The 14,799-nt window shown below is 40.9% G+C and overlaps 1 protein-coding gene across 1 annotated transcript in view; it reads left to right on the top strand.

Annotated features, from left to right (window-relative positions):
- AFF3 (AF4/FMR2 family member 3) overlaps window positions 1-8,513 on the top strand; it is a 217,499-nt gene extending 208,986 nt beyond the window's left edge. Inside the window, exons 18-21 of the mRNA XM_033147586.1 lie at window positions 4,703-4,796; window positions 5,921-5,970; window positions 6,989-7,203; window positions 8,238-8,513. Of these exons, the coding sequence (XP_033003477.1) occupies window positions 4,703-4,796; window positions 5,921-5,970; window positions 6,989-7,203; window positions 8,238-8,359 (481 nt within the window). The 3' untranslated portion in view covers window positions 8,360-8,513. The remainder of the gene's footprint in view (window positions 1-4,702; window positions 4,797-5,920; window positions 5,971-6,988; window positions 7,204-8,237) is intronic.
- The last annotated feature ends 6,286 nt before the right edge of the window (window positions 8,514-14,799 follow it).

Here is a 14,799-nt window from a genome sequence, read left to right as displayed (position 1 = left end):
TAAACTAGCATGTGAACTGAAGGGAAAGGTACAGGGATGCGGGTGGCACTGTGGTCTAACCCACTGAGTGTCTTGGGCTTGCCGATCAGAAGGTCATCGGTTCAAATCCCCATGATGGGGTGAGCTCCCGTTGCTCTGTCCCAGCTCCTGCCAACCTAGCAGTTCAAAAGCACACCAGTGCAAGTAGATAAATAGGTACCACTGTGACGGGAAGGTAAACGGTGTTTCTGTGTGCTCTGCTTTTGTCACAGTATCGCATTGCGCCAGAAGTGGTTTAGTCATGTTGACCACATGACCCAGAAAGATGTCTGTGGACAAACGCAGCAACAAAACCTGACAAATAGGAGCACGCGGATCCCGTCCAGAGATGTTTCCTCCACTGCCCCTTGCATTCCCCGTCATTCTGCACTAGCACCCCATGTTGGGCAGCACTGGGAGCGTGCACTGACAGTGGAAAAGCCAGCAAAGGAACCCGCAGCTTGGCACACTCAACAGGATGTGTCGCGCAGCGCCCACAACGTTACACGGTGCTACGGGCACTGCGCACACAGCCGAAACAGTTAGTTGCCATGCAGCAGGGGGAAGGCAGTGGGCCTGACATTTTGTCCCCCCCCCCCAGCATGGAACCCGCACCCACCTTTGTACGCCCCTGTGTGCGTGGGGCGCTGGCACCCCTGTTGGTTGGCACTGTGAGTCCCTGCGTCTTGCTCTCTCCCTTAAAAAAAGTTGACAACTCTGGGCAACATAGGGGCGTCGGGTGGATCTTTGCACCCTGGCGCCATATATGCTTAAGATGGACCTGTATAAAACCCTTATTGCACTTTCTGGATTCATCTGTTTATATGGTTAGAAATGTGCAGCTCCATCCAAGGCTGCTACTTCTTACATGTCTAGGTACCAGAGCTGGATCAGGGCCTATCCAGCAACAGAGACCTGCACATGTAAGCAGTTTTGCACACTTTGCCCAGTATGGAAGCGCCTTTCGATGCACACCTGCAGCATAATGTTCCATCTGAGCCCTGTTAAACTGGATGGGACTTCATTTTTCATCTTAATAGGAATGCTCACCCACTGCTGATACACATGACGGATTGCTCTGAACTGTAGCTGGCACAGGGTGACTGTTTTTAAAATTCTGGTGGCTTCTCAGCCTGTGATTTCACTATAATTTCAAAGTGCATTTTATCATGGTTTTTGTTCATAGTTGATGTAAATTCTATTTAACATTTATACTGAAAATCAAGATCCAGACAGATATTCCGCCCTTCTGCTCTGCAGGAGGTTTTTTTTTGTTTTTGTTTTTTTTTGCTTCCCTTAGTTTATTTTAAAATAAACTTCCTGATAAAATTACGTTGAGTAATGTAGCTTTAAAGATAATATAACTTTCCTTTGCTAGCGCCTTTGGTGGAGAAAATTAATTGGTAGGAATTTTGTTTTAGTGACCTTGTGTGTGTTTTTGCGGGGTGGGGGGAGAGAGGGAGCCTGGAGATTGTAAACAGTTCCATAGAGCTAGCAGCAGCACACCAGCAAGTGGGACTTAATCCAAATGCAAAAAAGGTACTGCATCTCATTAAAAAGAAAGGTCAAACAGAGGGAAAGTGGAGGGAGGGTTCTCTCTTAGCAGCACTGAATAACAACTCCTAACTCACTGCTTGCCACATAGTGGATGAGTTGCTTTCATTTGCATATTCACTGTACCTGGGAAGGTTACAGGGTGAGAGTAATGACTTCAGGACTGTAATTCTATTCTGCTGCCTGGATTCATACAAAGCAAGCTGGGCAGAATGCCATGGAACTACAGTTATGCACATAACCAGGGCCACCTATTTCATCTCCTAAGCAGAGGCTGCCCTCTAGTGGAGATGAAAGTCACATAGCAGTTCTTACAAGGAAAAATAAAATGTGAAATGCATCCCATTCAGGGTATCTCCAGTATTTCATGGGGGGGGGGGGCGTTCTTCAAAAGCATATCTGAATGTTAGATTTAGTGCAGCTAAAATAGATGAGAGGGTTCTGCAAATCTTTTTTTTTTTTAAGACACTGACTTTTCAGGGTTTAGAAGATGACTGGGAAATGCCTTGAAAAGTGTGGGATGAGAACCAATACCCAATAAAGACCAGATATAATCTACCCCACACATAATCTTTGTGCAAAGTGTATCTGTGGTATTGGACTCAGAGGAGGACCAAGCCCTGAGTCAGGCTCCTTCTGGGTGCAAGGATCCCGTATCCAGTGAGGAGGTTGAGGAGGGCCTTCTACACCCAGGGTAAGTCCAGCCGCTGACATAAAGACCAATCAGGTCTCCAGCCTGAGGAAAAGGCAGTGCCTTAAACACCAGGTGCAAACCTGGCCCATCTGGAGAAGTGGTTGGCTATAGGTAAGGGTTTTTGAGGAGTTAGGCTCTCTTCTTAAGGAGATGCATGGAGAGAAATGAGTTGGCTGGCATCAGCTGAGGTTGGGGTGTGGTTCCAGTAGCTCCAGCTTAAAAACCCTAGGAGAAGCCATAGCTAGTCCGCCAGCGTAAGCTGATGGTAGGTGTTCCATGGCACTGAAACCAGTTAGGCCTGTTGAAATAGATCTAATAAATATTCCAGTCTCTGAATCTGATCCTTAAGGAGGAGTGTGAACAGGCCAAAACAGTCCAATACCAGCAAATGGTAAAATTTGCTAGAGCCTATCAGAAGGATTGTCTAAATAGAGCAAGTACTGAGCAAATAACATAAATGAATCACGAGCTACTAGCTTTTAGAGTTATGTGAGCAGAATTTACAGATCTAGACTTCTAGATCTAGACCTCTCCACCACAAGCAAAGGTTCCAAAGCTTCACTGCAAATTGACTTTAAACGCATTACAAAAATGTTGTAAATGTAAATCAAAACGCTGCTCTTCAACAACTAGCAACGCAGTCCAGTTTTATTACTTGTCAGTATATTATTCACCGCATAATTGTCACATTTTTAATGCAGATTTTTCTTTCAAAAAAATGCAGGGTGCAATGACTATGCGGTGAATTATGGGGCTGCCCATCTGCCTCCCCGCACAGTGGACGTTGGTCCTCGCACCTTGGCAAACACTCTGCTCCGAGCCGTGCTGGCCTTGCACAGCCGTGCGCTGCCTGAGTTGATTGTAGCAAGAAGCGAGAGTGGGAGTGAGGGTGAGCTAATGGAGCTCAGATGCCCAGCAACACCATGCCTGTGGCACCAGCAAGAGGGGTGGAGGGTGGAGCTAGGGACGGTGAAGGCCCCGCTGAGCTTTTAGCACCTTGGCTGCTTAGCAGGCAGGTTTCCTGGCCATGTTTTGAACGAGGCGTTTACTGTATTTCTCCTGCGACGATTATGCGGTGAAAGCTTTGGGACCGATTTTAGGGCCGGAAGAAAGGGGTGCAGTGGCGATGATTACGCAGTGAATTACAGTAGCTCAGTCTCTGGGACCAGAGAGAGATTCAGATAGTCAAGTTTCTCCTTCAATATGCTGGCAGCTTCCAGAGAGAGCCCAAGACTCCCAAGGATGAATCATCAACTACTAACATAAACACCAAAACAAATACTCCACACACACACACACACACACACACACACACACACACACCCTTGTTTCAGCTTTAGCTGCACACACACCTTTTTGCACTTGTTGCATTTCTCTGCAAAACAGGCATTCTACAAATACAAACCTCCACATCACATTTTATACACAATGCACACAAACATAGCATTTTATGCACATTAAGCACATCTTTTACACTTATTCAAACTCCCTCTTAGAGAGAAAGATAGTGCTTGTTCAGGGTATTCTAAGATTAATAACCTGAGAGACATATGCTACCATCTCTTGATATCCTCATTCATGTCCAGTAGCTCCTTGGTTCCTGCAAGGTGTAGCAGCTGACTGGCAGCAGGAGGGAGGGACAGGTGCCATAAGAACTTGAGACATTAAGACTCCACAGATGGCAAGAGCCAGTGCAGCTAATAGGATTTACAAGCCTCAGAACATATGTGAGTAAATCAGTTAGGACTCTGGTTTACACAGTCATGGTGTGGCACAAAAGACCAGGAATGAAAGCTAAGGGGCATTTACATAAACATACTTACAGTATTGCCTTATCTGGCTATAAACACAAATCACACACCCAGAAACATAAGGCATTTGAACAAAGGCAATTGAAAGAAGCCAAACCGGGTCTCCATTTTTTTTTTTTTTTTTTGTCAAACAGGCAACGCCTTCCATGGTAGTAGGGGGAGTATTAGGAGCTTGTGCCAGGCCCAGAGAAGCTGTGCTTGAGCACTGCCCGGCCTGTAGTGTTTTTAGAGAGTGGCTCTGAAGAGAGCTGAAGGAATTTAATGAATAGATGAAATGTGCTAGGAGGTGATAGTTTTTGCAGAGACCTGAAGATGATAGGATGGTGCAATCACTGCTTGTGAAGTGCACCCTTATTTCCCCCCCCCCGTCCAAACGTGTTTTGCAGACTTGTTTTCTATAGGGCTTCAACAACTTGCAGCGCCTGATTGCCCAGAGAAGATAGCAAGATAGCAGAACAAAAGAAATAAGCACACACAGCGCAAGTCTGTTGTGTTCTCTCCATCTCCTTTCCAAACTATTGTTTGTCAGCGTTAATAAGTAATCCTTATCCTAGAATGTTTTCTACCTTGATGATTAAAACTGAAGTGATATCTTTGAAACTTTCTCTCTCTCCTCTCCTTATAGTTACCGCTGCCTGGCACTTCTATATTGGAGAATGTTTCGACTCAAAAGGGACCATGCTGTAAAATATTCAAAAGCACTTATTGAGTATTTCAAGGTACTTTATTTGTCTTGGGAAAACCTTAATATATGTTGGGGGGGCATTATTGCTCCTGAATACTGGAAACAATACTGGCCACTTTTCTGAATACTTTTATTTGTGAATAAAATTTGAGGTGCATACCATAGGGAGATGTGTGATTGCCATTAACATGGCAGCTGCCCCCTCCAAATTAAGTAAATCAATAAAAATACTTAGCTAACTGAGGTTCTGTCCCCTCCCAACATGAATGTACTTTATTCGGTCACAGACCAGCATAAAACAAGATATTTGCATTTATAAAAACAATGTAAAAACAATGTAAAAATATATGTTTAAAGGGGTACTCATTACATGATGAGGGCATATTCAACATATCCAGCCCGACTTAAACCATGTCCTTAAAATCATTGATTAAACATAGGTATAACTAATAAAATTTAGACTCGGGTATCGGTTCTATGAGATAGGCTACTAAAATATAGATCCAACAATATTTTAGGCCACTATTTAAAGTTGATTTACATCACAGACCATCTTTCAATGTATATCTATCAAGGCTGCACAGAATCTGGCGACAGCGTAAGTGATTTCTGGGCTTTCATCCTGTAATAGCAATGAGATATTATGTTGTTCTGAAAGCCCAGGAGACTTATCTAAAATGGGTTGGATAAACCTTGCTCGGACGTCCGTATAATACTTGCAGTATAAGAAGACATGTTCTAATGTTTCCTGCTGCCCCGCACCACAAGGGCATTTCCTTTCTTCATGGGGTATCTTCTCATAACGGCCTTCTTGCATTGCTGAAGGTAATGCCCGACATCGGGCCAAAGTGAATGCCCTTCGCTGCTTTGGAATTTCAAGATTAGCTACATATGGCATTTGGGTGGTCAAATATCGTCTATTTTCACTAATCAGTGAAAATGAAGTCTGCCCCCCCCCTGCATGAATTTTCACTAATCAGTGAACATGAAGTCTGCCCCCCCTGCAATTCTATATGATTCTGTGATTGGACTTAGTTCTGAGTAATGTACTGTATAGGATTGTGCTGTAAAATGTTCTCCCGTTTCCTCTGCGCTGTGTCCTGTTGGCACTCATTACAAACCCTTTAGTTACTTGTAACATTTTTCTTCCCTCTGCAGAATTCATCTAAAGTTGCTCAAGTACCATCTCCCTGGGGTGCCAGTGGAAAGTAAGTTCTCTGCTCCACTATCCTGTGCTAATATTTCATTCAGCCATCCACACACAGTTTTGAATACTAGCAACTTAGGGGTAATTTTGCTGCTGCTGTTTATAAAGGAACTGTAACAATTGCAGTGGGCTTTGATCAGATGAACAGGCTTTATTTAGAAAAAAAATGTGACCTGAAAGGATTCTGAGACTGCTTCATTCATTGTATGGCAACAAGCCTGAATTTGCTACAAAGGATACGTACTGTACATTCCTATTTTGATTCTCCCAATGGGTGTACCTGGGGTGCATGCATTTTTGAAAACCTATTTGTCACATTTGTGCTGAATATTTGTTTGCATGCAGTTTCAAGAATCTTTAACTGTACACCTAAATAGTAATGCATGAAATAGCCTTGCTTTGCTTCTGCGTCTCTGAACCCTCCAGCAAACATCATTATTGCTTTCTTTCTGGGCCCTCTGTAAATTGTAGAGGGGGAGCTGCAAGAGCTGTTTTCTCTTCCTTGTTGTGGGTTTGCTGTATTGTGAAGCAACATACCCACAAATACCAGGAAGAACTTGCAACCCTTAAAAAAAAGTGTTGGGAAAGAATAATGAAGCCTGTTGTAAGGAAGGACAGGATGTGGAAGTCGATAGGTCAGGGGAACACTAGCCTGGATGAACTCGAAACCATTTATGTTTACTGGTTTCCTGTGGTGGCTGGTGTCCATTGGAACTGGTAGGGCAAGAAGACAGGGAGCCCAAACAGTAGTCATACCAACAACAGGCAAAACCTGTTTGTTTTAACTCCATCCTCTTGCCTGTTGAGTTCTGCAAGTGCAACATGGAGACTGAGGAGAAGGAGGAGGATGTCAGCCATTACCACACACTTTTAAGTCAGAATAAGGCAGGCCACTGAGGGCTGGCTGAGGGCACATTGAGACTGGTGGGGCCATACCATAATGGACCAGCTTCCACCGCTGGTATCTTAAATATATGTACACAGTTTTTAATACCCTTCAATAAACTTTGATTTTTCAGGTATACGGGAACACCCTCTCCAGTTTCACCCAGCCCATCTCCTGTGAGTTCTGTAGGGTCCCAGGGAAGCACTAGAGCCCCCTCCCCCTCCTCCATCATCAGCATTCCACAACGGATTCACCAGATGGCAGCCAATCATGTTAGCATCACCAACAGCATCTTGCACAGTTACGACTACTGGGAGATGGCTGACAATCTTGCCAAGGAAAACCAAGGTAGGTGTTTGAAAATCACTAAAATTGGCCAGAATTGTTGACATGCCATTTCGACCCATTCTTGAGTCTAGGTGTTTTGGGTCGTGGATCTAGATCCATGAACCTGCTGGTGAAGCAGGATTGGGCACCAGCTCATTCTGCCACATAATCCTGATGCTCCTTCCCACCTCTCTGGCATCACAGAATAAGGAAGAAAGTGCCTGTTTTTCTTTCAACAAAGAGTGACCAGAGTCCCAAACCAGGCCTGATTGAAATGGATCCAAGAACAACTTGGAGTTGACTGGTCACCACTCTCTCAATCACCTTTGTCTAGAAAGGGTATGTTAACCACTGATCTACAGCAGATAACATTATATGGGTCCAAGCTTGGTTTCTTCAGGAGTGGCTGAATTATAACTTCTTTTTCAAAAGCTGGAACTGCTCATTCAAGAGTCATCTACAACCTTATGGACCCAGAGAAGACACCCCCTTCCTGCTAGAGCAAGGGTGGAGCATTCAGGTGGTTGTCCAGACTCTTAACAGTCATCTTGCCCACACCCTTTGGCTCCAATAACTGAAAATCATTCAACAAAATTAGACCATTAGTGGACACCTGCACCAATGACACTATGCTAACTGGAGCCCACATGATGATGGATGTGGGTGAATTGTATCTCACAACTGTATGCTACAGCCTGTTACTAACTCCTGTTTCAGCACTTTTAATGCGGCTTAGTCACTCACAACTAACTTTAGCTGAATCAGGGCTCCTTTATAAACCAGGAAACAAGTAACCATTCTTCTTTTGCACAAAAATCAATGAACCGTTAAGAAAGAAAGGGCTAAAGAACCAACCTTATTGTTTCTATATAAAATCGTTCAGTGGTGGAATGCTTGCAGTAAAGGCATTAGAAGCCTCAAACAAACCCTTTAACCATGAATTAAATTGTGCCTACGTTACCAATATATTATGTGCATTAATTAGAAATTTTAAAAATGCCTATCTTGCAACCAGGAGTAATCAGTATTGGTTTTTCTAATGTTTTATTCCCTAGATTTCTTTAATGATTTGGATGTACTGATGGGACCTGTCACCTTGCACAGCAGTATGGAACACCTGGTGCAATACACCCAACAAGGACTCCACTGGATAAGGAGCAGTGCTCAGTTATCATAATAACTGTGGCATTCATCTGGACACTAGACTTTCCCACAGACAATTCAATTATTCTAGACACTGTGCTACAGAAATACGAAACCACAGCATTGCTTCAAACAAATGTGAACCTTTCTTTAACACGGAACAATATTTTTTTTCCAGAGTACAGAAATAGGTGTGTATGTATATTATGCCATGTTTGTCTCTTCCGATGCATTATACTTTAATAGTCTCCAAATATCACTTCTGTATAGAAGAAAACTAAGCATAGGTGTGTTAGAACAAACCCTCTCACATATATACAAACACACACACACACACACACACACACAATCCTCCAGTAGAAAACTATGGCTTGATTTATCCAGGTATAATAAACATCTTATTCAGAAAAGTCTTTTCTATGTGATATTAAGTGTGCTCATAAATCTTTGCTTAGCTTTTCTGAAAAGATGTGGTTTCGTAAACTAGGCCAAGTGCAGTTTCATAGGCAGATTTGCTCTATCATAAACTATGTTTATTCTGTGATTTACATTTTAACAGAGATGACCAATTTCTGTTCCTTGGGAGCTCCTCTGTTTGCCAGACAATAGTCTGGATACCAGTTTGCATGGAAACGGACATTCATCCCTCCCCGCCAGGGCCAGCCCCTCATGAGGCAGGGTCTACCTGGCGCAGCAGATCCTTATGTTGATCTTTCTTCTTCTCCCCCCCCCCTTTGTTCCTGATGTAGATCTACCCTGACTCCCTTCTTCCCTTGTGTGTGTGGGGGGGTGGCACCATTTGGGGATCTGCCCCAAGTGCCAAAATGTCTTGGACCAGCCCTGTTCCCGTGAGCCTTATGAATGTTTAGGCTCCATGTACGTTAGCATTTAGCAGTAAGGGTTTCCTAGTTACAGAACATCTGCACTCAGACACAACAGCATATACAGTAAACATACATATTCAGAATGATGCCATATTAAAGTGTGAAACATGTTTATTACTTAGCAATCTGAAAATGGCTTCCTTCTTTTTTGAATGAAACTGAGGATAAACTTTTTATCATACCTTGATTCGAATATTGTGGGGTCATTAGTGGCCAGATCAAGTCCACAAGCTTCTAATTGGCTACCCTTGTGATTTTAAACAGAACAATATTCAGTTCATAAGGCCTGCTATGTTTTGTGGCTAAAAAAACCAAACAAACCACTAGATTACATGTAGAATGTAATATTTGGTTTTTAAACCATATTTGTTTTCATAAAGCCATTTATACATATGCATATACTATACTAGGGAACAGTCTTTAAAAATGGTAGAGGGAGGTGGAATAATGTAATGTAAATGTATTGGGGAAAGTATTTTTTTTTAATCAACGTCGACATTTCAAAACAAATTGTAGCTGATTCCACCAATAATGCTGCAAAACCAGTGCATAAACGCACACACACATTCTGATAAAACATTTTTGTAATGCATCTTATTAGCATTTTTTTTCTAGTTCAAATTTAATTACATTCAATTCTGTTTATGTGCAAAGCTTGGTTTGCTGCCTTCTGTACTAAAAATAATTTGTTATTTTCTTCTATACCTGTGCTTTTTATTATTCAATATTTATAAATTGTCTTCAGTGCCTGCTGACCAAGAAAACAAATCTAGCAATAATCAGATTCGATTTCAGTCAGAGAAAGCCGCATCAACTGTCTTGTCCATTTGATACATTATTCTTTTTTTAAAGTGAAAACAAGAAAGTGTCTTGTGGAGCCTTTAAATATTAACAAATGTATTGTGGCACAAACTTTCATGGGCCAGAGTCCATTTGGTCAAATGCATGGAATGCTCACCTGAATACAGTAGACAAATATACACACATACAATATATACACATACACACAGTGGGTACAGAGAAAGGAATAATTCCCTCTCATCCACCCAATGATCAGGAAGTGATACAGTATAAGAATCTCACTATGATTCTGAGGACAAATGAATACAGAATCTTATTTAATAATTTCATTTTTGTTTTTGATCAATCTTAATTGTTCACCATTTATATCCTGGAATGTTCAATACTTATTTTGCATCCCATTCTGGATCACATAATACGTTTAGTCATTTCATTAACATTAGTTAGATTACTCAGTGCTGACTTTGGAAAAATGAATTTATAATTCAATTGATACTGAATGTGATACTTGAGCAGGGCCTCAGGTTTTTTTTTATAAAAAAAATAACATATATACAACATACATACAAACGAAGCCAGAGCTTCGTTTACTGATTTTGGCATTGCAGTTTTAAGTACTAAAGATGCAAGACAATTTTCAAACTAAACAACTCGTCTCTTCAGAAGTGAACATTGCCAACAAATTAAGGGTGCAATCCTAAACACACTTTCTAGGGAGTAAGCACAGTTGAACATTGTGTAGTTTGTTTCACACTTTCTAGGGAGTAAGCACAATTGAACATTGTGTGGTTTGTTTCCAGGTAAACTGCTCTGTAAGTTGCAGTAACACTCACGAGTATCACCTGTGTGTACATGCCATAGTTTTTTAGACTGATAAAATTACTGTTTTCAGAACCATTTAAGGGAGTGTTGACCCTGAAGATGCCGCAAATAAATATTTTGGCATTGTACTATATAAAAAGATATGAAACACAACAGAGGTAATGCTAACTGTTGAATACTGGGGCAGGCAGATGGGTGGTGGAAATAAAAGAAATGGAACGAATAGGTTACAAGCACAGTTAATGTCCCTATAATCTGTGTGAGGCAGCTATCACAGAATAAGGGACAAGTTCCTGAGTTTCTACCAGTAGCCCCAAAACACTGATAAGAAGGGTTTAATACAATGGGTGCTTACTATGACAGCAAGTCAATTATTGCATATTTATTTTTGTTTGCATGTTCTCTGCTTATGAAATACATGGGAGTGCTATGAACATATTCCCATGCATCAAGAATTCCTACTCAGGATGCCGGCATTCCCCCCCCCCAACATCCTAGAATCCATCAGGATGAGTACAATATGTTCCTAGAAATTCTACATGATTTTTAGGGGGGTTTGTTTGCTCATTAGCATACAACTGTGTGCACCTACTGTAGGAACTTACTAAGGCACCACATCTGCCTTGCATGGGATCAAAGTAAGAACACAAATAGGTGTAGATAATTTATAAAAGTGATCAGTTTAAAGAAGAAGAATTGCCTTACATACTAAGAGACCACTATACTAGGTTCATATAATTTCTGAGCACAGTCTTTTGATTGCTTATACTGGCACAATCCCAGTAATGCCCATGGACTTCTTCATTATATGGATTTATGGGCAATGAGATGACACCAATTTAAATTAGCAATGAATTTCTAGTGTGTAAAGCTTGAAATAATTTGCCTTTGGAACTATACATTAGCATTCAGGTGTAAATTTCCACCAATTATACAGGATTTTTATATAGCCAGATTTTTATTTTTATTTTTTTTAATGAGGGCAAATATTCAGGCCTTAGTTTGTACTTAATGCCTCTATCCACAAGACTGCAATTGACATGAGCGATACATTTCCCTCCACTTTTTGGCTACAATTTTTAAACAAAACCAGGGTTCACTTGGATTAAACATGTCTCTCTCTGCTGGTGGAAAGGAACTTTGGTGCTGGTGAACTCTTGTGGTCACTAGAACGCCAGTTCAGCCAGGAGAACTGAGCAAAACCTCTGCTCAGTTCAACCTGTTCTGTGTGTTTAGGATTGTGTTCTAAATGATCAATAGTAGCAAACAATCACAACTGGATTTCACAAAATCATCTTCTTCTCTTCTTTTTGCACAACCAAAAATCATTTTAACAAAATCTTGTTAAATAATAATAATTATATTTCAACCCACAATTTTCTGAGAAGCCATTGCTCTAGTCCATATCATAATCTAAGACAAGGTGACATTTTATTTCTGCACATCTTCTTAACATAGAAGATAAAACTATTGGAAAAAATAACTTTACAAGTGAAACACCCACAGACTATTTTGTGTGGTGAGGTAACCATTTGCTCTGTGGTCAATCTCAGTGTTGCACATCTAGCCATGTGAGACCATGGCCACCTGTTGCATCATGTGACTGCTACCAGTGGGAAATGAGGGCAAGATAGATGCCTAGCCATTTAGTTTCCCATAAGCCAATTCTTGTGTGGTGATAGATTTCTATGAACAGTACATCTTGGCCAGCCTGCTGGTAGGTTGTTGTTGTTGTTTTATAATTGCCTTTTTTATTTCTGCATTCCCATATTTACTTATTTTGTGCCTTTGCAAATCACTTTTATATTAACTTGAATAAGTAACAGTACTACATGCAAGCTTTCCAAGTTGCATTTCAAGTATCCACCACATGACTAGCACTTCTATGAAGCGGCCACAAATATAGGTGTATGTCTGATGCAGGTTCACTCAAGATGCTCATGTAGGCCCACCAATCCTTTGGCAAGTGCTTGCCATGGGTAAATGTCACTTGAACCTGGTGATCAAAGATATGGCTGGCCAGAATTCACATTTCTCCAGAGGCCAAAATTGCAGGCATTGTGGCCAACTATGTATCAGGACAGCCCACCTGGTAATATGTTAGCATTATCCATCAGTTGCAAATGTGCCCCAGATTATACTCATTCATTTTTGTGTGTGTCAGTAATTCTGCTGTATGCCAGTGCAAAGGGGGCAGTTTCCACTATACAGTATCAGCAACCTTTAGGAAATTCCTGCTAGGACTTAATGTTGTCATGTTATAATGATCTGTTTCCATTCCTCTCGCGGTCCTTAACATAGAACTCAATTACCGGTAGTCCATAGTTATTGGGGGTTTTTTCTCTTGGTGCCAGCATTGTTTTGAAAAAAACAGGAAAGGCGATAGAATGCTATCTATAAGTCTGGCACCTTTCTGCTAGCATTTACACGGTCTCAATACAGTTCTTCTGTGTATGTCATTACAATGGCATGTTTTTATTGTTTACACTCACTGAGCAACTTAAGAAACGGAAGTATTCTGTACAGTAATTTATGGTCTAAAGTGTGTGTGTATGTATATATGTATGTATGTATGTATGTATGTATGTATGTATATGTATATATATATATTGAAAGGTTTGGAGTTATTAATTTATTGAATCAGTTGGCATTTCCTCCCCAGTCTCCAAGGGTGCTTCAGAAAGGAACAGCAATATCAAGGAGCCCGGGGAATTGCCCTTTGGTCTGTCTAGCTCACTCTCATTTACACTGACAGGCAGCAGCTCTCCAGGGTTTTAGACAAGGGTGTCTCTCCCAGGCCTACTTGGAAATATCAGGAACTGAAATTTGGACCTACTGCATCCTGAGTTATGATTCTCCCCCCAGCTCTATGTTATGGGCAACTTCCTTTGACTTAACTTTCCAAAACACCCTTGTAGTTGCAAATAACTTTCTTCTTAGACAATACTAATCTGAGGCTATGGCTGCTGCGTTTTGATCATTTTGCGGTGAATTACTTATGCCAAACCTCTTATCAATTTAATTAGAAGTAGCAATGTCAGAGTGTCAATCCAAGCAATACATAGCAAATTGGGAAGGGAAGGGAGTAATATTAATTCTTTATAACAGCATAGCCACAAAACATACACGATACGTGACAAGAACGAATTGCAAAGTGCTTTTCCATTTTGCCTCTTTGAGACCAAAAACAGGAAGCCAATCAAAATGCTAAGCCTATCTTCAGCAAGTCTGTCTCAATTCCTTCCTCAAGCAATATAGCTGGAGCTGAAATGATGCATCCATTGGTGTGTCCATTTGTTGATGATGATGAATACAGGTGTGTTCTTAATCTTGAGGGGTTAATTCACATGCTTTTTGTACCAGTGTATATTCACATTGTTAGAACTGCATCAATGTGAGTGGTTTGACATTTCCTGAGAGTTTCGTCTCAGCCAAGCATGTGACTGATGGAGTGAATAGCGTTCTTATGTACTATTTGAACTTGACGGTCTCCCAAATTTTGTAATAGGAATCGCAGGATGTGCAAGCAGCGTCTGTGTTACTCTGCCTCATAGAGTATCAAACTACTTGACATAGCTCAGCAGGTAACATTTATTCAATGCCATGTTTGCAAATAAAATACTGTACTAAATCCGCTGGCCCCACTTCATGATAAAGAGAATAATATGAGAGGTTTGTTTGTTTATAGCTCTTTTACATAGCTCTTTTACATAGTTAAAGTTCATGTGTATAAAGTGATGAAATATTATTGACAAATTGTTTTGCTGTTTGGAGATTCTGCTGTTTCTACCATTCATACAAAACTCATGTAGCACAGTTCCTGGAATGGTGAAAAACCCTACTGTAATGTTACAGAATGAGCCTTAAGGATTTGTTTTTGTTTTGTTTTTTAAAAAAGCACTTTTATATTATAAATATTAATTCATCAATAAGATTACTTTTTTAATGTGAAAATAAACCATGAACT

Source organism: Lacerta agilis, chromosome 4 (genome assembly GCF_009819535.1).
Source record: "Lacerta agilis isolate rLacAgi1 chromosome 4, rLacAgi1.pri, whole genome shotgun sequence".
In the NCBI taxonomy this organism is placed as follows: domain Eukaryota; kingdom Metazoa; phylum Chordata; class Lepidosauria; order Squamata; family Lacertidae; genus Lacerta; species Lacerta agilis.
The sequence above is the reverse complement of the archived record's forward strand: the minus strand, read 5'-3'. Positions and strand labels throughout refer to the sequence as shown.